Source organism: Anomaloglossus baeobatrachus, chromosome 3 (assembly GCF_048569485.1).
Source record: "Anomaloglossus baeobatrachus isolate aAnoBae1 chromosome 3, aAnoBae1.hap1, whole genome shotgun sequence".
Lineage (NCBI taxonomy): Eukaryota > Metazoa > Chordata > Amphibia > Anura > Aromobatidae > Anomaloglossus > Anomaloglossus baeobatrachus.
The window spans coordinates 680,436,779-680,459,664 of NC_134355.1; the positions used below are offsets into that span (position 1 = coordinate 680,436,779).

Genomic DNA, 22,886 nt, shown 5'->3' on the forward strand with positions numbered 1-22,886 from the left:
CGGCACGGGCAGCGATTTGCCCATGTCGCACAACAGATGGGGGCGGGTATCCACACTAGCGATATCGGGACCGATATCGCAGTGTGTAAAGCGGCCTTTAGGCTATGTGGCCATGATCCAGCGACACGGCGTCTAGTACCCAGTGTCAGCCTCCTGCAGAAATGTGAGTGTTGTCCACGGGAGAACGCAGCTGCCCATGCCCACGATTTGGGTTCAGGCTGCTGTGGACTTTAGTTCTATTCTACCTGCAGAGAACACTCATCTCCGCAGCATAAATTGACATGCTGAGGCTCGGGAAGCTGCGCCACAGGTCGATTTATGCTGCGGAGAAAAGAAACACAGTGGGCACGGGATTTCTAAAAATTCTGCCACTGTGCTTCTACTGCACAACGCAGCGTTATGGACGCAGGGAAAACACTCTGCGTCCAAAACGTTGCAAACCCTGATTGTGGGCACACAGCGTAAAATGCTACAATGGATGAATGGATAGATGTCAAACATATATAACGTCCCACCCCCCTGCATATTCTAAGCTGGCGCCCTTTAGTGCCTTTCATGTGACACTAAAGGATGCCTAGCCTTGTATTTAGCCCAAAAAAAAAAAAAAGAATTAAAATAAATGACGTGGGGTCCCCCCTATTTTTGATAGCCAGCTAGGGTAAAGCAGACAGCTGTAGCCTGCAAACCACAGCTGACAGCTTCATCTTGTCTGGTGATCAATTTGGAGGGCTCCCCAAGCTGTTTTTTTTTTTTTAATTATTTATAAATAAATAATTAAAAAAAAAACAAACAAACGTGGGGTCCCCCCAAATTAGATCACCAGCCAAGGTGAAGCTGACAGCTGGGGTCTGGTATTTTCAGGATGGGAAGAGCCACGGTTATTGGACTCTTCCCAGCCTAAAAATAGCAGGCCGCAGCCGCCCCAGAAGTGGCGCATCCATTAGATGCGCCAATTCTGGCGCTTCGCCCCAGCTCATCCCGCGCCCTGGTGCGTTGGCTAACGGGGTAATGAATGGGGTTGATACCAGGTGTGTAATGTCACCTGGCATCAAGCCCAGCAATTAGTTATGTCACGGCGTCTATCAGATACCCGACATAACTAATTGACAGTAATAAAAAAAAATTGACAACAAAAAAAAATTTATTTGAAAAAACACTCCCCCAAACATTCCCTGATTGACCAATTTATTGAAAAGAAAAAAAAAATCCACAATAATCCATTTGGACGTTCCACGTCGACTCTGGACCTTCTAGAATATGGGGGGCACGTTCAGGGAACGTATCCCCCATTTTCTAGGAGGGCAGACCCTCCATTTGAGGAGAGTGGGTGCAAAGAATCTGCACCCACTCTCCCCGGGTCACAGCTGCAGAGTGCGAGCAGCCAGCACAGCTCTCTGAACACAGGAAGCTGTCAGCCGCGCTCGGCACATGTGACCGGCAACTGCTGTGAAGGAGCCGGAGGAGGGGGCCACGGGGGATCAGCGCTCCGGTATGTATGACACCGGGGGACACCGGGGGACACCAGGGGGGGGTAGGGGGGGACCCGGCAGGGCCTAGGGAGCAGGTTTCTGTCGTATGTGTTATGGCACATACGACAGAAACCATAGGAACAGTGTAAATGCGGCCGGCGCGCTGCTGTGCTCGCTGGTGCGCGCGGCCATCTTGGATTTTCGGGAGGGGGTTGGGGGTCGGGGGGGGGGCACTTTGGGGACACCGGGGGACCGGAGGGAACCGGGAAAAAGATTTATCTCCCATCTGGCATGTTTGATCATGCCAGATGGGAGATAAATCATTTTTTACCGGCGCGGTCATTTACTATAACTTGATGATCGGTATACGGTGTATACCGGTCATCACGTGACTGGGGACCGGAAAAACCGGCCCGAATCATGATCTCCAGGGTCTCAGCTACCCCCGGCAGCTGAGACCCCGGAAATTTTCTGACTCTGGGGGGCGCTAGACCCTTTTTTCCGACCGCCGTTAAAAAGCGGCGGATCGGAAAAAGTACCCTTATTTACCGCCGTTAAAAGGCGTATCGGCGGTCGTAAAGGGGTTAAGCCCTGGCGGCCACAGACTCCGATGTCTAGTTCTCCTCTGTGCCTCTCTGCCAATCCTGCTTCACTGGGCCAAGCTATTCCAGCTCCAGGCCCCAGTCTATGGGACAGCACACTCTCTGTCTTCTCTCTCCAAACTTCCCTGACAGACTAACTAACTCCTCCCCCAGGTCAGGGCTTAAGGGATCCTCCCTGGAACTCCAGGTTTAGAGCTCCCCCTGCTGGCCTGAGAGAGGAATGTGTTGCATGATGGAACTTACTGGCCAATAGACTTCCCCAATTACCTCCAGGCTCAGTATTAACCCTTTTGAGGGGGCAACACTGTTGTGGCAACCAGCTGCTGGGGCGCCACATTGGTGAGACCAGAATGCTTGTGAGATGACCTGCCAGGTGGGTGAAAAGGTGTGGGTACTGGTCCTCATACCGCAGGATAAGCTTTAGATGGCTTGGGAAGGCCCGTATCTTGTGCACCAGCAGCTCAACCCTGGACCACGCCTGTTGGAGGAGGCCTTCAACGTGAACGTGATTAAGGGCGCTTTCACACTTGCGTTCAGTGCAGTCCGTCACTATGGAGAATAGTGCAGTCCGTTAACGCACTGTGCTATTCTCCATAGACTTGTATGGACGACGCACTATAACGCAAGTGTCAGCGTTGCATCCGCTGGACGACGCAGCGTCGTTCTTTTGACGCTGCATTGGGCGGAAGGAACGCAGCATGTAACGTTTTTTTGAGCGGCGGAAACCTTTATTTTTCACTGCGCATGCTCTTTTTAAAAAAAAAATAAAAAAAAAATCACAAACTTTTTGTTTCTCGGTGGCCGAACATTTAAAAATTATGCATTACTTACAGCAAAGATGGGCAGAAGTTGTACACCGCCCAGGCCATAAACTCATACTCTAGCAGGATACAGCTAAGCCCCCACTAAGTGAAGGCATCACAGGTGCAGGAAGGGCAAATCACACACACACTTCCAAAACATGGAGGGGGCGATTGCTAGATGATTATGTTGCTATTTTCTATAAATAATGTAGGAACCTACAAGCATGAGGTTCCTGTGACGAGGGTTGTAGGCTTCCATAGTGTGGCCATAATACCAATTAAAACCTCATTTTCTTGTACAGGATGCAGCCGGGACCCTTCTGTTAGGCCTTGCATATTAGAGTTCCTGTCCCTGTATGGTGCACAGATGCCCGCCTGATCTAATAGTATGGGCGTCCCCTAATAGGCTGTGGGCTTGTGACTGTGCATCTGCAAGTGTGAACAGCGCTCTATGCAAGCCATCAGTGTGCAGTTTTATCATCTAGCAATCACCCCCTCCATTTTTTGGAAGTGTGTGTGATTTGCTCCTGCTGCACCTGTGATGCCTCCATCTAGTGGGGGCTTAGCTGTATCCTGCTAGAGGACTAGTTTTTGGCCTGGGCAGTTTACAACTTCTGCCCATCTTTGCTGTAAGTAAATGCTTAATTTCTGGAGTTGTCTCTCCAGGAAAGGAGACAAACTGTAGCGCAGCGCCACCTATTGGAAGTAGCGATCCTAAAACTCAAATGTGGATTTTTAACAATCCTTTGCATATGACCTAGGATATATATGCCAGATCAGAATCCCAATTTGCAGACACGGTGTTTCGGGGTGCTTGCCTCTCATCAGTGCAAAGTATGGGGTGTCTGGATTATATTAATTTCCCTTTATGTTGCTATTTTGCCGATATCCGGCTAACAGGCCAGGCTTATATCTAATAAGGGACTGGTGGCGGACTACTGGACGGGCAGAGTCCTGTTTTTCTGGAGGTAGTGAAAAGGGTCTGTTGGCCTCTCAGAGTTGTGAGCACGTGGCGTGTCGAGGCGGAGGTTGCATAGCCCCCTTTGTCTCCACGTGCACAGGGGGTGTCAGTGTAACACTGTACAAAGCTGACCTTTCGTACCCTGGGAGTGTGGAACGTCACGTGCTGTGCGGAAGTGAGGAGGCCGTATTGCGTGGCTCTGAGGTATTTGCGACATCAGGGTGGGGCCACGAGGGGCGGGGTTTTTTTTTTTATCACAGATTGGTGGCAGCAGTGCGATGTCTGTGTGACCCCCCCCCCCCCCTCCACCGACTGTTCATCACATGCACACTGGGAGTCTGAGTTTTTTTCAAGGAAAAGGTAATATTGTTTGCGACATGATGGTGTAGCGCAGGCACAGCTTTATTAGAGAAGTAATGGTGACTGGACAACTGGTACTGGAGGGCTGCAATGGCCATCAGCTTTTGTAGACCCTCTGTATCCGCCAGGCGGCATGTCAGCATTTCCATGGCCAACTGATTGGATGTGGTGAAGTTCAAGCTCTTAGCTTTGACATGTGTAGGAGAAAATAATTTTTTCTGAGACCAGAACTGCGGGTCAGAGGGCTGGCTGGTGTGCTGAGAGAGGGTGGAGTAGGGTGTACAGGACACACTGGTGGGCTGCGAGGGAGGTGCAGGCAGAGATGTTATGGTGGACTGCGAAACATGTGGTGTGCTCTGTCTATGAGATTGGTCAAAATCCGCAGGCATGTCTACTTCCGTAACAACCGACGGGCTCTCACTCACCCCAACCGTAGAGGGTAAACAAGTGGAGGTTCTGCGGGTGGAGACCTGGGTGGGAACAGTTTCAAGGGTGATGGAGGAGGAAAAAAGCATTTGATGTAGTTGATGAGGCTTCGGCTGGCCCGCTAGACCACATTTTAGCGTAGTGAGATTCCCAGACTAAAGCATGTTGGTTGGTCATGTAACGGTCCAAGCATGTAGTAAACAAATTATTTGCATTCCTGCCTTTAAGGAGTCGTTTTTTGCAAAGTTTGCAGAGAACGTGAGTTGGGTCATCCATTCTGGTCGCAAAAAAGGCCCAGGCTAGGCAACACTTGCCGACCATGGAAAATGTAGCCCTGCCACCACTGCTGGACACATCACTACTCGTCTTCCTCCTCCTCCACCTTCTCTGCTGAGCTACTCAGCTGCGTGCCTCTGGGTTCACACCAAGTGAGATCAACAACTTCATCGTCATCCTCTCTGTTGTCCACTCCTTGCCCTGACAGTCACCCTCCTTCTCTTCCTGACCTGATACCACAATACAGTACGCGTGTGTGACGCCCTGGCCAGGCCAGGTAGTCACAAATAGGGCCCCGCACAACACCTTTCCCTCACAGGTAACACACAGCCAAACACTTACACCCTAGTCACCCCCTCCGGGCTTGAAAGACACATCAGGGGGTGAACCAGGCGGTTGGAAGACGCCCACCAAGGAGTCTAGAGAGCCTGAAGTAGAAAGAGCAATTTTAAAGTTCAAGGAGAGTGGAGGTCAGGCCTGTGACAGGGCCTGAGGAAAACTGACGGGTGCCAGAGTTGGAGCCCTGGTGCCTTTTGACTGAGAGCCAGACGATGGTCTCGTCTGCAGGAGCCGGGAAGACGGTTCGGTGGAATCGATGTGGACCGGGACAGGGTAGTGGCCCGCCATACCGACCCAGGGACCCGACCCGGAAACCGGAGCACAAAGGGGGTACTCATACTCTGAAGCTAGATCCAGAAACCACTGGGGACGAGCTAATTAACTGATTGAGGCCCGGAATTTAGGTACTAGCCCACCCAAAGTCCCGACTGAAGACAACAGCTCAACGACGGTGATAAAAGGCCACTGCCACGGCTCAGAGCTCCCGCTGGCCAGCGTCTGTGGGCAAGGGCTCCTTAGGCAGTCACAAGCCGGGAGCGGACTCCTGGAGTTGCAAGCACAGGCAGTCAACCGTTCTAAAGGTGCAAGAGAAAGACAGAGACCACCAGCCGGGTGGGGGAACCAGAGCGCAGCCGGCTGCGGGCACCGACCACCATCACCTTGGTTTACCAGAGACTCGTGTGTTTGCTAATAGTGAGTACATCAGCACCCTCCGGTAGCCCATCTCCCTGCACCGCCAAGCCCAACAGGTCCCGGGGCCACCATCCCTGCCCACGGAGGGGTTAACAACTTGCTGCACAACATCTCCCCCCGAGTACCCCGTAACTGCAGCGGTGGTGTCCAATATCACCACACACCGTGGGTGGCGTCACGAACTTCTTACGGCTCAGCCCGTACATCTACGTCCTACACCCACCATCCCATCACCTCCCCTTTACATTTGAAGTGACCGTGAGGCCCTCGGGTCCGGAGACCCTCGAGCCACCTACCAGAAGGACCGGATCCGAGCGGCTTGGCTGCCGCCGAGCACGGGGCGGTACATGTGTACCTCAGATATCTGAATCTCATCATCACCTCCACCCCTGGGGGTTAGCATCTGTTGACAACGGTCTGGATCCTGCTCGGACCCGACTTTTCAGTTATCAAATCCAACTGACAAAGATTTTGGGCATTGGTGCAGATGCTTTCCTCCTTTTCAGTCTGGGAATCTTTGGTGCGCACCTGTAATACCTATGGGATAGAATGTGTGAGCAGCTCTGCAGAGTCACCTATATGTGGCTCCTGTCAGTTGGGCAGTTGGAAGGAGGTTAGTAATGGGGGCTTCTGATCGATGCCTCTCCATTATTAATTCCTGGGCATTATGTTACCTGACAGTTCACAGCTGCCATCAACCCCAAAAAATATTACCCAGATTGCCACTGCACCAGGGCAATCGGAAAGAGCCGGACAAAGCTCCAGAATTGGTGCATCTAATGGATGTGGTAATTCTTGGGTGGCTGCAGGCTGCAATTTTTAGGCTATTAAGGACCAAATAACCAAAATCCTTCCCAACCTGATAATATTAGCCACCAGATCTCCTTTACCTTGGCTGGGTATGAAGATTGGAGGAAACTTCATGCTTATTTTAAAAAAGTACAAATACAAAGTACAGACGCCGAGGGCTGAATACTAATGCACCTCAATTTTCAGTTTAATGCACCTCAATTTTGTCACACTAGGTATGGGGGAGTACCAAGCGAATGGTGAAAGGGACGGGAAACCCTCCATCTAGGAAAAGATGGTGACACCTGAACAAACCTACTGCTGGTCCCTGGAGTCCCTCATCACCCTAGATAGGTTCCGCACCTCTGCGCCAAGCCGGATACCTGACCCTAGGTTTCCCTAGTGCTGGGCTTTAACTATTGAACAGATGGGATAAGCTCTTCATCAACCCCACTAAACACAATAGAAGACACAAGGAGGACACACAGGGGGGGAGAAATGCATGAACTACTTATCTACAGATGACACAGGTTCAGTAACGATAACACAGATAAGTACAAGCCGCCTGCTTGCAACCAGAGCTTGAATGAACTGAATAATATCACCAGCACCAGTCCAGGGAAGATGGGAGTATATGGGAAATACAGCTGATTAGCAGCTGAAGGGAAGAGGAGCTCTGCTGGGTCCTAAAGGGGAAAAAAAGATGAAAACCCAGCAGAGGGGAAAACCAGTACAGTAAATACTAACAGCAGGAACAATAGAAAGTCAGGGAGCATTCTGTGTAGCCAAACACTGTGACCTTCTGTTGCCGGACACCACAGGACTATCTAGATATATCACATAAAAACCCAATAAAATACAAATGTATATGTGAGTGTAATATGAAAAGTGTAGAAAAGTTCACATGTGTGAATACTTTTTCAAGGCACTGTATATCTCTGACCTCAGTCTGATAGATGCACATTGGCTCAGCGTTAGGGAGCTCAGATTGGGAATCACAATGATGAGGTTGGACAGCAGATGGGGAGGTTATAAATAGTGTGTTTCGCCATCTTGGTTTGCATTTGCATCATTCCCCTGATGAAGCATGTAAGGGCGAAACATGTTGGACAAGCTCTATCTATAGTAAATGGGTGAGAGTCTGACCCCAGGTACTCGAATGAGTTAGGGCACCGCTGGGAATTGAGTTGCAGTACCACTCACAGCCACAAATATATACGGCACTGTTGCCTGGGTAAATAATGAAGAAATGAGCTGCAGAGAGTGCTGGAGCGCCACGTCCCACACCGGCAGCAATCCCAGGAATAAGACTCCCAATCATTTACAGATGCCCTGAAAGCAAACAATAAAGGGGTGTAAACAATATACAATAGCTTTCCTCAGCTGAGGTGCAATACCAAACACAACCTGAGGGCAGGGGGTGGTGCTGTTTTGGGGAAAAAGAAGCCATGTTTTTATAATGTTGCAATATTTTGCACTTAAAGTTCCGCAGATTCTTTCTTTGCAGCTGATATAAACTATAAAGGGAGCTCTACCCCCATCAGGAGCAAGGGTCGTGCATTTTTGGAATTGTGGTTCCTTTTAATCTTACTTCGAAAATTAAAAAAGAAAGAAAGGAACGATTATTTATCGCAACCATTTATTATATTTCATGAGCAAGCGTCCATTATTAGTGGCGGTCTTCTCATTCCAGAAGAAGTCTTCTATATCCAGAGTCCATCAGTCCAGAAGCCTGAGATGTGAGCAGCAGAGTCCTCCGTATACCGGGGGCTGAAGCCGAAAATCCTATATCATCCCGGCCAGGAACGGAGGGAGGAACAACCCTATAGTCCCCAACAAGCACACGATGATGAACATCCACAGGAAGATCCGGTCAATCACCATCGCTACATACTTCCAGTCTTCTTTTACCTAAGAAAAGAGAGAAATGTTATCACCGCAATACATTACATAGTATATAACTACTATAATACTGCCCCTATGTACAGGAATATAACTACTATAATACTGCCCCATGTACAAGAATATAACTACTATAATACTGCCCCCTATATACAAGAATATAACTACTATAATACTGCCCCCTATATACAAGAATATAACTACTATAATACTGCTCCTATATACAAGAATATAACTACTATAATACTGCCCCCTATATACAAGAATATAACTACTATAATACTGCCCCCTATATACAAGAATATAACTACTATAATACTGCCCCCTATATACAAGAATATAACTACTATAATACTGCCCCCTATATACAAGAATATAACTACTATAATACTGCCCCCTATATACAAGAATATAACTACTATAATACTGCCCCCTATATACAAGAATATAACTACTATAATACTGCCACTATGTACAGGAATATAACTACTATAATACTGCCCCATGTACAAGAATATAACTACTATAATACTGCCCCTATATACAAGAATATAACTACTATAATACTGCCCCTATGTACAAGAATATAACTACTATAACACTGCCCCCTATGTACAAGAATATAACTACTATAATACTGCTCCTATGTACAAGAATATAACTACTATAATACTGCCCCCTATGTACAAGCATATAACTACTATAATACTGCCCCCTATGTACAAGAATATAACTACTATAATACTGCCCCTATATACAAGAATATAACTTCTATAATACTGCTCCCTATGTACAAGAATATAACTACTATAATACTGCTCCTATGTACAAGAATATAACTACTATAATACTGCCCCCTATGTACAAGAATATAACTACTATAATACTGCCCCTAGGTAAAGGAATATAATTACTATAATACTGCTCCTATGTACAAGAATATAACTACTAGATTACTGCCTCTATGTACAGGAATATAACTACTATAATACTGCCTCTATGTACAGGAATATAACTACTATAATACTGCCCCCTATGTACAAGAATATAACTACTATAATACTGCCTCTATGTACAGGAATATAACTACTATAATACTGCCTCTATGTACAGGAATATAACTACTATAATACTGTCCCTATGTACAAGAATATAACTACTATAATACTGCCCCCTATGTACAAGAATATAACTACTATAATACTGCTCCTATGCACAAGAATATAACTACTATAATACTGCCCCCTATGTACAAGAATATAACTACTATAATACTTCCCCTATATACAAGAATATAACTACTATAATACTGTCTCTTATGTACAAGAATATAACTACTATAATACTGCCCCTATGTACAAGAATATAACTACTATAATACTGCCCTCTATGTACAAGAATATAACTACTATAATACTGCCCGTATGTACAAGAATATAACTACTATAATACTGCCCCTATGTACAAGAATATAACTACTATAATACTGCCTCCTATGTACAAGAATATAACTACTATAATACTGCCCTCTATGTACAAGAATATAACTACTATAATACTGCCCCCTATGTACAAGAATATAACTACTATAATACTGCCCCCTATGTACAAGAATATAACTACTATAATACTGCCCCTATGTACAAGAATATAACTACTATAATACTGCCCCTATGTACAAGAATATAACTACTATAATACTGCCTCCTATGTACAAGAATATAACTACTATAATACTGCCCCTATGTACAAGAATATAACTACTATAATACTGCCGCTATGTACAAGAATATAACTACTATAATACTGCTCCTATGTACAAGAATATAACTACTATAATACTGCCCCTATGTACAAGAATATAACTACTATAATACTGCCCTCTATGTACAAGAATATAACTACTATAATACTGCCCCCTATGTACAAGAATATAACTACTATAATACTGCCCCTATGTACAAGAATATACCTACTATAATACTGCCCCTATGTACAAGAATATAACTATACAAGAATATAACTACTATAATACTGCCCCTATGTACAAGAATATAACTACTATAATACTGCCCTTATGTACAAGAATATAACTACTATAATACTGCCCCCTATGTACAAGAATATAACTACTATAATACTGCTCCCTATGTACAAGAATATAAGTACATCATACTGTGTTGAGGGCACTGTAGGGGATTTATATTTTGTGTGGTTAATTGTGCAATCATCATACTGTGCATGTGTGGGAAATTTCCCTTAAGAAGTATCACACTGTATTTGGACTTTTTGGGTGGCATCATACTTGGATGGCAATGACCGTGCTCTCATAGTGGGTGAAAACACTAAGGATCTTCAAGAGGGGCACAATTTTTTGTGTGCGGCAATACTTATCACGCTCCCTGGTTTTAAAAGTTGGGAAACATGTTCTCCTGACGTCACCTACAGTATGTACCACTGACTTCACCTATGTGCCATGACCTCAATTACTCTGCATACTTTTTTAGGTGTGGGATTAGGGTTGTCCAAATGGAATTTTTGCTATAGAAAATCCTGATTTCTATGTAGATCCCTGTTAGAGAGCTTGTTTCTGTTCCTCAATCTACGCAGTAAACTTGGTTGTGTTCCTCTAGCTGTATAATACACTTAGCTTTGTCACAGCAACTATTTAGTAAGCTTATTTTCTGTTGCTGTATCTATGTACTCAGCTATGTTTTGTTACTGTATCTATGCAGTAAGCTTGTTTATGTTCCCATACCTATATGGTGAGCTTGGTTCTTTTCCTTTATTAATGTAAAAGGCTCGGTTCTGTTACTATATTAATGTAATAAGCTTGGTTCTGTTCTCATACCTATGTAATGAACTCAGTTTTCTTCCCGTATCTATGTAATAATCTCTGTCCAGTTGCAGTATCTACTGCAATTACCATATTTATTTAGTAAACTTGGATTTGTTGCCCTATCTAATTAGTTAGTTTAGTTCATTTTCCATATCTATGGATGTAGCTTGGTTATGGTACAGTATTTATTAAGCGTGGCTCTGTTTCTGTAGCTATGTAATAATTTCAGCTCTGTTGCTGTATCTATAGAGTATTCTTGGTTCTGTTCCTGAACATGTCAAGTAATCTATGTTCTTGTAGTGTATCTGTCTAGTGGTCTTGGTTCTGGTAGAATATCTAAGTAGTAATTGTGGTTCTGGTACTGCATCTTTTAACTAAGCTTGGTCCTGTTCTTGTATCTATGTAGTAATCTTGGTTCTGATGCTGTATCTATGTAATAATCATGGTTCTCTTTCTATATACTGTTAGTAAGCTTGGTTCATGTAGCTATGTACTAATCTTGGTTTTGATATGGTATATATGTAATAATTATAGTTCTGTTCTCATATCCCGTTAGTAAGCTTGGTTCATGTAGGTATGTTGTAACCTTGGTTCTTGCACTGTCTGTAGTAATCTTGATTATGTTTCTGCATCTGGGTAAGCTTGGCTTTGAAACCGTATCTATGTAACAAACAGTTCTGTTCCTGTTTCTAAGTACTAAATGTGGTTCTGGAACTGTATCTATGTAATAAGCTTGATTATGTTGCTTTATGTACATTGTGCTATAAATTTGATGAGGAGGGTTCTATTGTATATAAAGTCTGTTTGATGAATCTCTTCTACAGTGAATTTATAATAGTTAATGACTAATAGATTTTTATTTGGGTTGCTGTTGTTCCCTGTCTGAGATAACTTGTTAGCTTAAGAAATAGAAGGAGAAATTTCCAGAAATTTTTCTCCTTCTATTTCTAATCTGGATGGTTACCGAGCCTCATTCCGTGCGCAGGATCCTTGATTGCAACCAGCAGGTCAGTCCTTGGTGAGCTGGACTCTCCCATACTTTTTTGTTAGCTTAAGCTTATAGAATTATTTATTATGCCTTATCAATAGTACAGAACTACAAAGTGTCATGTACAACTAATAAGTAAAATTGAAGAGGTTGTCCACACGTCGGACAACCCCTTTTCAATCACTTTGTTACCCCAAATAAGATGGTAACACCTGTTTTGGTGCGGTTCCAGTGGTGTCGGCACTGGTTCTCCCAAGGTTCGCATGACATAACAATGTCACACGAGTACTTGGAGAATGGTGCCGACACTGCAGGACCAGTGTTAATTTCCCCTCTATAGGATATTGATTACAGACCCCAGTTATTGCGTCCATTCTCCGTCCTCCGTCTGCCTTTCCTCTGGTCGCACTTCTGATTTTACCATATTTACAAGTTTTACTTTGTTGGTTGTATCATGTGAGATACCATCTGATAAATGTGATGCCCTGGCCTCTCAGGTGGTCACAGGGTATTGTGCAATCTGCCCTTCTGCACAGTATCCACCCTCCTTGGTTAACGGATCCCAGTCCTTTGGTGTTGTTAACAGCTTGTCAATCAAAATCCTAGGAACACTTTCAACTTGAACCTACCAGACACACCATTGGGAGGCCTGTAGGGAATAGGGCCGCCCACATGGGGGGTGGTGAGGGGAAAGTGAGGAAAGTGTCAGTTCAGTTCGGTTGAGTTGAGAGAGTTGAGAGCGTGGAGTGGAAGAGAGTGCCTGTATACTAGGTGGCAGACTATGGTCTGGGCCTGGTAGGAGCTGGAACCCGGTCGCAGGGGATAGTGTCAAGGGGCACGGACTGCCGAGGAGGGCAGCCGGCGGCCTTGAGCTATCAGCGGGCAGGGACCAGGGCACGACGGGGTACGTGGACATCAGGCCGCAAAGTAGCTTCACGCGTTCCAGTAATTTGTCCGACGGGGGTGAAGACTTCAAGTGTCATCCCCAACCCGCTCCAAAATCGGGGTACTAGCGCACCGATGGGAAAGGACTTTCCCACAACAGTCCAAAGAAATCCTACGTGTGAACTCTGAGAGCAAGCTCACTCCGTTAGCCATACGGGTGAGCGGGACCTGGAGAGTTTCATACCAATGGGTCCAATTGAGACTAAGGTGGCAGGAATAGGGCCACAGACCAACAACAACACCAGGAGCACGGATCCAGGCGTGCTTCCCGTAGACTACAGTGGTGCTCAGAACTTTGGTTTACAAGCTGTCAGTGTGATTATTCTGGGACTGAGTGAGTACTGTGTGAACTCCTGCACCTATCTTCCAAACGGCACCTGAACACCATCCTACACCAACGGGCCCCGGGACACGAACCCCCTACCCACGGAGGGGTTAAACATCAGGCTGCCATACCATCGTCACCAGGATCCCCAACGACAGGGATGGTCCCTCACATTACCACACACCGTGGGTGGCATCATGAACTTTCCAAAATCCCCCTTGTACATATCTCCCCCTTCTCTTTAATTGAGTGGCCACGCGACCCCCGAGTCCGGGGAACCCTTGAGCCACCGCGGATCCGGATCCGAGCGGCGGCAGCAGCCCGGCTGCTCGCCCGGGGGCGGTACATAAACACCTGTATCTAAGCCTATCCAAGATATCTACAGAGCTGGTATATCTAAGCCTGATATATGTGATACAGTACATCAGATAGGGCCCATCGAGTGATGGAAACAGACCTAAGTCATGAGGCTGCATGTTGTGGGTGTCCCTAGAGTGAGAGGAGACCATGATGGTGATAGCGAGATCCTGGAGAAAGAATGATCTATGGGATCTAGAGGACTGATCAAAGGACTACGTGACCGAGAGGCCTGGTATGTGTGATACAGCACCTCACTGCTGAGCCACTGTACAAAATCCCTAAGATAGGGTTAATATTTGGGACTAGGCCAGAGTGGGAGAGGCCGGAGTGCAGGGGCAGTGACTGTTTCCTGTAGGAACGTCAGATAGGGCCCATCGTTTGATGGAAACAGACCTAAGGTCTGGTTAGTCCATAATGCTGCATGATGTGGGTGTCCTAGGGTGAGAGGAGACCGAGACGGTGATAGAGAGATCTTGGAGAGAGAGAGTGATCTAGGGGAGACGGGTCAGAGGACTGACCGAAGGACTAAATCATTGAGAGGAGATGGATCCTGGGACCAGACGCTCAGCAGTATGGCCCAAAGTTTCTAACTCAAAAAGGTAAAGTGTAAATACTTTTGACATGTATTGTACTGTATTAACCATATAAAGTCCGACTAAAAGATCGAAAATCACTGAAGCCGCAAAATGTGAAAACTAAAATTTGTGTCTGTCTGAAAACTTTTGCCCACCACTGTGCAATACGCTGGTTTAGCCAATTCCACCATTTGTCTCCTGAGTTGTGTATCTGATGCTATCGTTCATGATACTCTGCTGTCAGAGGTGTATCTCAGCCCATCACGTGTGATACTGTTTGCTTTCCCCTTACAGCTTATTGTGAACAGGTTGCAGCGGTGACATCTACAGCGCTGCAGCCAATCACTACCTTCAGCCTCTCTGCTAATGTAGCCAGCACAAGCTGCTGAGCCAAGTGATTGGCTGCAGCGCTGAAGATAGGAACATCAGAATAGGGCCCATTATTTGATGGAAACAGATGTAAGGTCTGGTTAGTTCATGAGGCTGCATAATGTGGCTGTCCATAGAGTGAGAGGAGACCAAGACGGTGATACCGAGATCCTGGAGAGAAAGTGATCTGGGGGAGACGGGTCAGAGGGCTGACTGAAGGACTAAGTGACTGAGAGACCTGGTATGTGTGATACAGCACCTCACTGCTGAGACACTGTACAAAATCCTTAAGATAGAGTTAATGTTTGGGTCTAGCTCAGAGTGGGAGAGGTCTGTGTACAGGGACAGTGATGATCTCCTGTTGGAACATCAGATAGGGCCCATCATTTGATTGAGACAGACCTAAGGTCTGGGGTTAGTCCTTGAGGCTGCATGATGTGGGTGTCCCTAGGATGAGAGGAGACCAAGACGGTGATAGCGAGATCCTGAAGTGAGAGAGTGATCTAGAGGAATGACCGAAGGACTAAGTGACCAAGATGCCTGGTATGTGCGATACAGGTGTACCGCCCCTGCAGCAGTCGGACTGCTCGGATCTGGGGTTGCCGTGGCTCGAGGGTCTCCGGACCCGGGGGCTCGGGGTCACCCGAAAATGAAAGAGGGATATTTACAGGGGATTAATGTTCGTGACGCCACCAGTGGTTCGCGGTAAGGGGAGTGCCACCGCTGACGATGGGAGTACCCGGGGGAGATGGAGTAGGGCAGCCAGATGACATTCCCTCCACGGGTAGGAGAGGCTCCGGGACTCTGGATGGTGGAGGTGTAGGGGAGCGTAGTGCAGATTGGACGCAGGGGAAGACAGCGTACTCACTCAGGCCGTGTTGGTGTTGATGCGACCATAAAGCAGACCCTGACATAGTAGTAAACCAAGTCTCTGGGTGCCGCTGCCACTTCAGGGGAGCTCGTCCGGGAGTCCGCTCCCGTTGGTATTGCTGATGGTCTGTAACCTGCCTCCATGCACTAGAATTTTAGATGTTCTGAGTGACCCCTCAGCCTGAAGCTTTCGGGGTCCCGCTCCCTACAGTTAGTTAGAGGAGCTGTGCTCTCGATGGCTGACACTTGGGATTTCAGTGGGCCGCATAAGCTGGAAAGCCCTATCCCCCTCGTTGTGTTGATGCCTTCAATCTATGAGCTCTTGGGGAAAGTTCATAAAGAGACTGTCCTCCACAGGTTAATTATCAGGTTGCGTGAAGCTGCTCTCTGATCTAAGGTCCAGTACCCCGTTGTGCTCGGTACCGGTTCGGTTACTAGATTTTCCGGTGCCGACTGTTCTCCCAAACTAAGTATGGCACCCCTTTCTAATACCCTGTTACCGGGTCTTTGACTCCTCCGGTCCCAGACCACCGTCTGCGACCTAACCAAAGTCTCCCAGGGAGCTCCAATGCCCTCCATCTCCTCACTCTCTGAGGGCTACCACTGCACTGACTCTGCCCCTCCCACCAGTCTTCCTGACCCCTAGGCGGGTGGCTCTGTTCCAGCTAGACCACCCACTGGTGTGCCTGACAGGCTGTGGGGTGAGGTGTGGCTAGGATTTGAATGCTGATGGAGCAAAACCAAAGGTTAGAATCCCAGAACCATGGGGGGTTGAGCTCTGCACCAAAAGAGAAAGGCGTACAGGACCCTGTTACACCCTGATTAGTTCAGGGGTGTCACACAGTACCTCACTGTTAAGCCACTGCACAAAACCCTTTTAGATACAGCTATTATCTGGTACTAGCCCATAGTGGGAGAGGCCTGAGTGCAGGGACAGGGACGATCTCCTGTAGGAACATCAGATAGGGCCCATCATTTGATGGAGACAGAGCTAACGTCTGGTTAGTCCATGAGGCTGCATGATGTGGGTATCCCTAAGGTGAGAGGAGACCAAGCCTATCATGTGTGATACCGCCTGAGGTTTTGGCAAAGTCTATGGTCCATTGAGTATATGTATCTAAGCCCACCATGTCTGATATTCTAAAAAAAAACAATATCTTAACAGACAAGCATCTAGAACCTGTCTTTGGATACAAATGTTATCATTGTGGGTCTACCAAAGCTAAGAAGGAGCGTCCTACTTACAGAAAAGTCCGCGTCCTCGGCCCGCAGGTGGTCCGCTATGTAGTGTACTCCTTCCAAAGCTTTTAAAATGCTCGGAGAGAGCAAGAAATTAGGTTCCACATTCTCCAGTTTGCTCTGACGAGGGGTCTGGCACTGCCCCCCAGGCACTGGGTGGTTATAGTCATATCGATACTGAAGGCTGGGGTTGTGGCTGGAGATATGGTGCACATGGCAAGGAGGCATCTCAGCCTCCGGTTCCCCCCACTTCTCATCCACATCGGTCTCCATCCAATATTTGGATGTGCTGAGTTTAAGCTCCGGAGGGTCGTACTGACTGAAAATCTCCTCTACGGGAGCTGGTGGCCTCTTCATAAACAGCCACCTGGGTATGTGATCCAGAAAGACCAGACGCACCCAGAGAGGCATCTTGTGAGTACTAGGCGACCGGTGGTGGACATTCAACACAAACACGGTGATGACTATGGAGAGAGTGACGAAGATCATGGTGAAGAGCAGATACTCCCCGATCAATGGGATCACCAACGAGGTGGAAGGAATGATCTCCGTAATCAGCAGGAGGAAGACGGTGAGGGATAAAAGTACTGAGATACACAAAGTGATCTTCTCCCCGCAATCCGAGGGAAGGTAGAAGACCAAGACGGTAAGGCAGGAGATCAGAAGACACGGGATGATCAAATTAATGGTGTAGAACAAGGGCAACCTCCGAATGATGAAGTAATAGGTGATGTCAGGGTAGATCTCGGTGCAGCAATCATACTTTTTAGTATTGTACGTCCCAACAGCGTTGACGATGGCCCACTCTCCGCTCTCCCAGTAATCCTTGAGGTCCACATTCCGCTCCATGCTCTCCAAGTCAATATTGGCTTTGTCATAGGTCCATGAACCAAATTTCATCTTGCAGTTCTGCTGGTCGAAAGGGAAAAAGGTCACATCGATGCTGCACGAGCTCTTGTAGATGGCAGGAGGAACCCACTGAACCTTCCCGGTATGATAGAGGTGAGCCTTAGTCATGTGGGTGATGGCAAACTCCCCATCTGCACTGAGGGAAAAAAGAAGAAATATCAATACATGGATAGCTTGGGTATGCAAGATTTACTGCCCCTATGTACAAGAATATAACTGCTATAATACTGCCCCCTATGTACAAGAATATAACTACTATAATACTGCCCCCTATGTACAAGAATATAACTACTATAATACTGCCCTCTATGTACAAGAATATAACTTTTATAATACTGCTCCTATGTACAAGAATATAACTACTATAATACTGCCCCTATATACAAGAATATAACTGCTATAATACTGCCCCCTATGTACAAGAATATAACTACTATAATACTGCTCCTATATACAAGAATATAACTACTATAATACTGCCCCCTATGTACAAGAATATAACTACTATAATACTGCTCCTATATACAAGAATATAACTACTATAATACTGCCCCTATGTACAAGAATATAACTACTATAATACTGCCCCTATGTACAAGAATATAACTACTATAATACTGCTCCTATGTACAAGAATATAACTACTATAATACTGCTCCTATGTACAAGAATAGAACTACTATAATACTGCTCCTATGTACAAGAATATAACTACTATAATACTGCTCCTATGTACAAGAATATAACTACTATAATACTGCCCCTATGTACAAGAATATAACTACTATAATACTGCCCCTATCTACAAGAATATAACTACTATAATACTGCTCCTATGTACAAGAATATAACTACTATAATACTGCTCCTATGTACAAGAATATAACTACTATAATACTGCCCCTATCTACAAGAATATAACTACTATAATACTGCCCCTATCTACAAGAATATAACTACTATAATACTGCCCCTATGTACAAGAATATAACTACTATAATACTGCCCCTATCTACAAGAATATAACTACTATAATACTGCCCCTATGTACAAGAATATAACTACTATAATACTGCTCCTATGTACAAGAATATAACTACTATAATACTGCTCCTATGTACAAGAATATAACTACTATAATACTGCTCCTATGTACAAGAATATAACTACTATAATACTGCTCCTATGTACAAGAATATAACTACTATAATACTGCCCCTATGTACAAGAATATAACTGCTATAATACTGCCCCCTATGTACAAGAATATAACTACTATAATACTGCCCCTATGTACAAGAATATAACTACTATAATACTGCCCCTATGTACAAGAATATAACTACTATAATACTGCCCCTATCTACAAGAATATAACTACTATAATACTGCCCCTATGTACAAGAATAGAACTACTATAATACTGCTCCTATGTACAAGAATATAACTACTATAATACTGCTCCTATGTACAAGAATATAACTACTATAATACTGCCCCTATGTACAAGAATATAACTGCTATAATACTGCCCCCTATGTACAAGAATATAACTACTATAATACTGCCCCTATGTACAAGAATATAACTACTATAATACTGCCTCTATGTACAAGAATATAACTACTATAATACTGCCCCTATGTACAAGAATATAACTACTATAATACTGCTCCTATGTACAAGAATATAACTACTATAATACTGCCCCCTATGTACAAGAATATAACTACTATAATACTGCCCCTATGTACAAGAATATAACTACTATAATACTGTGCCAATGTACAAGAATATAACTACTATAATACTGCCCCTATGTACAAGAATATAACTACTATAATACTCTGCCAATGTACAAGAATATAACTACTATAATACTGCCCCTATGTACAAGAATATAACTACTATAATACTGCCCCCTATGTACAAGAATATAACTACTATAATACTGCTCCTATATACAAGAATATAACTACTATAATACTGCCCCTATGTACAAGAATATAACTACTATAATACTGCTCCTATATACAAGAATATAACTACTATAATACTGCCCCTATGTACAAGAATATAACTACTATAATACTGCCCCCTATGTACAAGAATATAACTACTATAATACTGCTCCTATATACAAGAATATAACTACTATAATACTGCCCCTATGTACAAGAATATAACTACTATAATACTGCCCCTATGTACAAGAATATAACTACTATAATACTGCTCCTATATACAAGAATATAACTACTATAATACTGCCCCTATATACAAGAATATAACTACTATAATACTGCTCCTATATACAAGAATATAACTACTATAATACTGCTCCTATGTACAAGAATATAACTACTATAATACTGCTCCTATATACAAGAATATAACTACTATAATACTGCTCCTATGTACAAGAATATAACTGCTATAATACTGCTCCTATGTACAAGAATATAACTACTATAATACTGCCCCCTATATACAAGAATATAACTACTATAATACTGCTCCTATGTACAAGAATATAACTACTATAATACTGCCCCCTATGTACAAGAATATAACTACTATAATACTGCTCCTATGTACAAGAATATAACTGCTATAATACATACTGCCCCTATGTACAAGAATATAACTACTATAATACATACTGCATACTTTACTGAACTCTCCTTTTAATAATTTAGAGTCCTTAAATGGGGGAAATAAATGAGTTTCAATCCAATTAATTGTTACCATTGATTCTCCGTTTTTGACATTTTTGTCTTCTGTAATCCGTTTATCAGTGACAGATTTGCTGTTCTCCAGTCTTTACAATGAATGATTTGCTCCTATATATACTGTGTATATGTGTATATATATATATATTATATATATATTTCTTCCTCTTGTCAGGATCCGTCTCAGGACATAATTTCTTATTCATAGTCTATTCTTGGCCACTTATTTTAAGCAGCACGGGATCCGATGATTTATAAATCACAGTTGAGTCGGAAGGAACAAAATGAGGTTTTCCGAAAATTAACCAATTTGCATTGAGAGACAAAGATTTCTCTTAGATTGAAATAACATAGAAACAAAAATCAATTTCCAAGTGGCGCGGGTCATTTTCTATTACTGCAGCCCCCGGGAGACAATGTTACAGCGCTCCCTTGTTAATACCCATGGTGCAGAAATGCTGAAGAAACAGATTGTATAACTAGGATGAAATGCCGTGTGACAGGGGATGGGGAAAAATACCGAAAAAGAATAGTAAAAAGTAACAAAAATGCAACAAATTAGCAGATCTGTAGATTGAAAGTGCAGAAAAGCATCTAGAATGCCCAAAAGCATCGCGGTCCGGCAGGGCCGGACTGGGACTGAAATTCAGCCCTGGAACTCAAACCAAAGCAGCCCACATGTGGTGGCGCACTGGCGGTATAATACCGGCGGCGGCCAGCAGCATTGAAAATTGGCGGCGGGGGCCGCTCACCGGACCCCGCCGCTATAGTGGCAGCCGGCGGGTGGCGGCAGCCGCAAAATAATTTTAAACAGCAGGCAGTGCGGGCAGGGCCGGCTCCAGGTTTTTGTGGGCCCCGGGCGGAAGAGTCCCAGTGGGCCCCATCCACACGCAGACACACACATACGTACACATACATATACATATTTAAAGACAAACTCACAAAAATACATATAGAACTGACACATCTATACAGACATATACACTGACATACATAGATACACATCATACATGCCTACAGACACACACAGCTCTGCTGCATACATACACACATAGCTCTGCTACATACATACACACATAGCTCTGCTGCATACATACACACATAGCTCTGCTACATACATACACACATAGCTCTGCTATATACATACACACATAGCTCTGCTACATACATACACACATAGCTCTGCTGCATACATACACACATAGCTCTGCTGCATACATACACACATAGCTCTGCTACATACATACACACATAGCTCTGCTACATACATACACACACATAGCTCTGCTGCATACATACACACATAGCTCTGCTGCATACATACACACATAGCTCTGCTACATACATACACACATAGCTCTGCTGCATACATACACACACATAGCTCTGCTGCATACATACACACATAGCTCTGCTGCATACATACACACATAGCTCTGCTACATACATACACACATAGCTCTGCTACATACATACACACATAGCTCTGCTCTATACATACACACATAGCTCTGCTACATACATACACACATAGCTCTGCTACATACATACACACATAGCTCTGCTACATACATAGCTCTGCTACATACATAGCTCTGCTACATACATACACACATAGCTCTGCTACATACATACACACATAGCTCTGCTGCATACATACACACATAGCTCTGCTACATACATACACACATAGCTCTGCTGCATACATACACACATAGCTCTGCTACATACATACACACATAGCTCTGCTACATACATACACACACATAGCTCTGCTGCATACATACACACATAGCTCTGCTACATACATACACACATAGCTCTGCTACATACATACACACATAGCTCTGCTACATACATAGCTCTGCTACATATATAGCTCTGCTACATATATGCACACATAGCTCTGCTACATACATAGCTCTGCTACATACATAGCTCTGCTACATACATACACACATAGCTCTGCTTCATACATACACACATAGCTCTGCTACATACATACACACATAGCTCTGCTACATACATAGCTCTGCTACATACATAGCTCTGCTACATACATAAATCTGCTACATACATACACAGCTCTGCTACATACATACACACATAGCTCTG

At 44.6% G+C, this 22,886-nt stretch overlaps 1 protein-coding gene across 4 annotated transcripts in view; it reads right to left on the minus strand.

Annotated features, from left to right (window-relative positions):
- Window positions 1–3,548: 3,548 nt before the first annotated feature.
- The window catches only part of CHRNA2 (cholinergic receptor nicotinic alpha 2 subunit), a 164,855-nt gene continuing 145,517 nt past the window's right edge, over window positions 3,549–22,886 (minus strand). For all 4 annotated transcript variants that reach the window (XM_075341297.1, XM_075341295.1, XM_075341296.1 and 1 more), the window contains 2 exons: window positions 17,137–18,175; window positions 3,549–8,629 (listed from right to left, as the gene is read on the minus strand). In XM_075341297.1, the coding sequence (XP_075197412.1) occupies window positions 8,504–8,629; window positions 17,137–18,175 (1,165 nt within the window). In that variant the 3' untranslated portion in view covers window positions 3,549–8,503. The remainder of the gene's footprint in view (window positions 8,630–17,136; window positions 18,176–22,886) is intronic.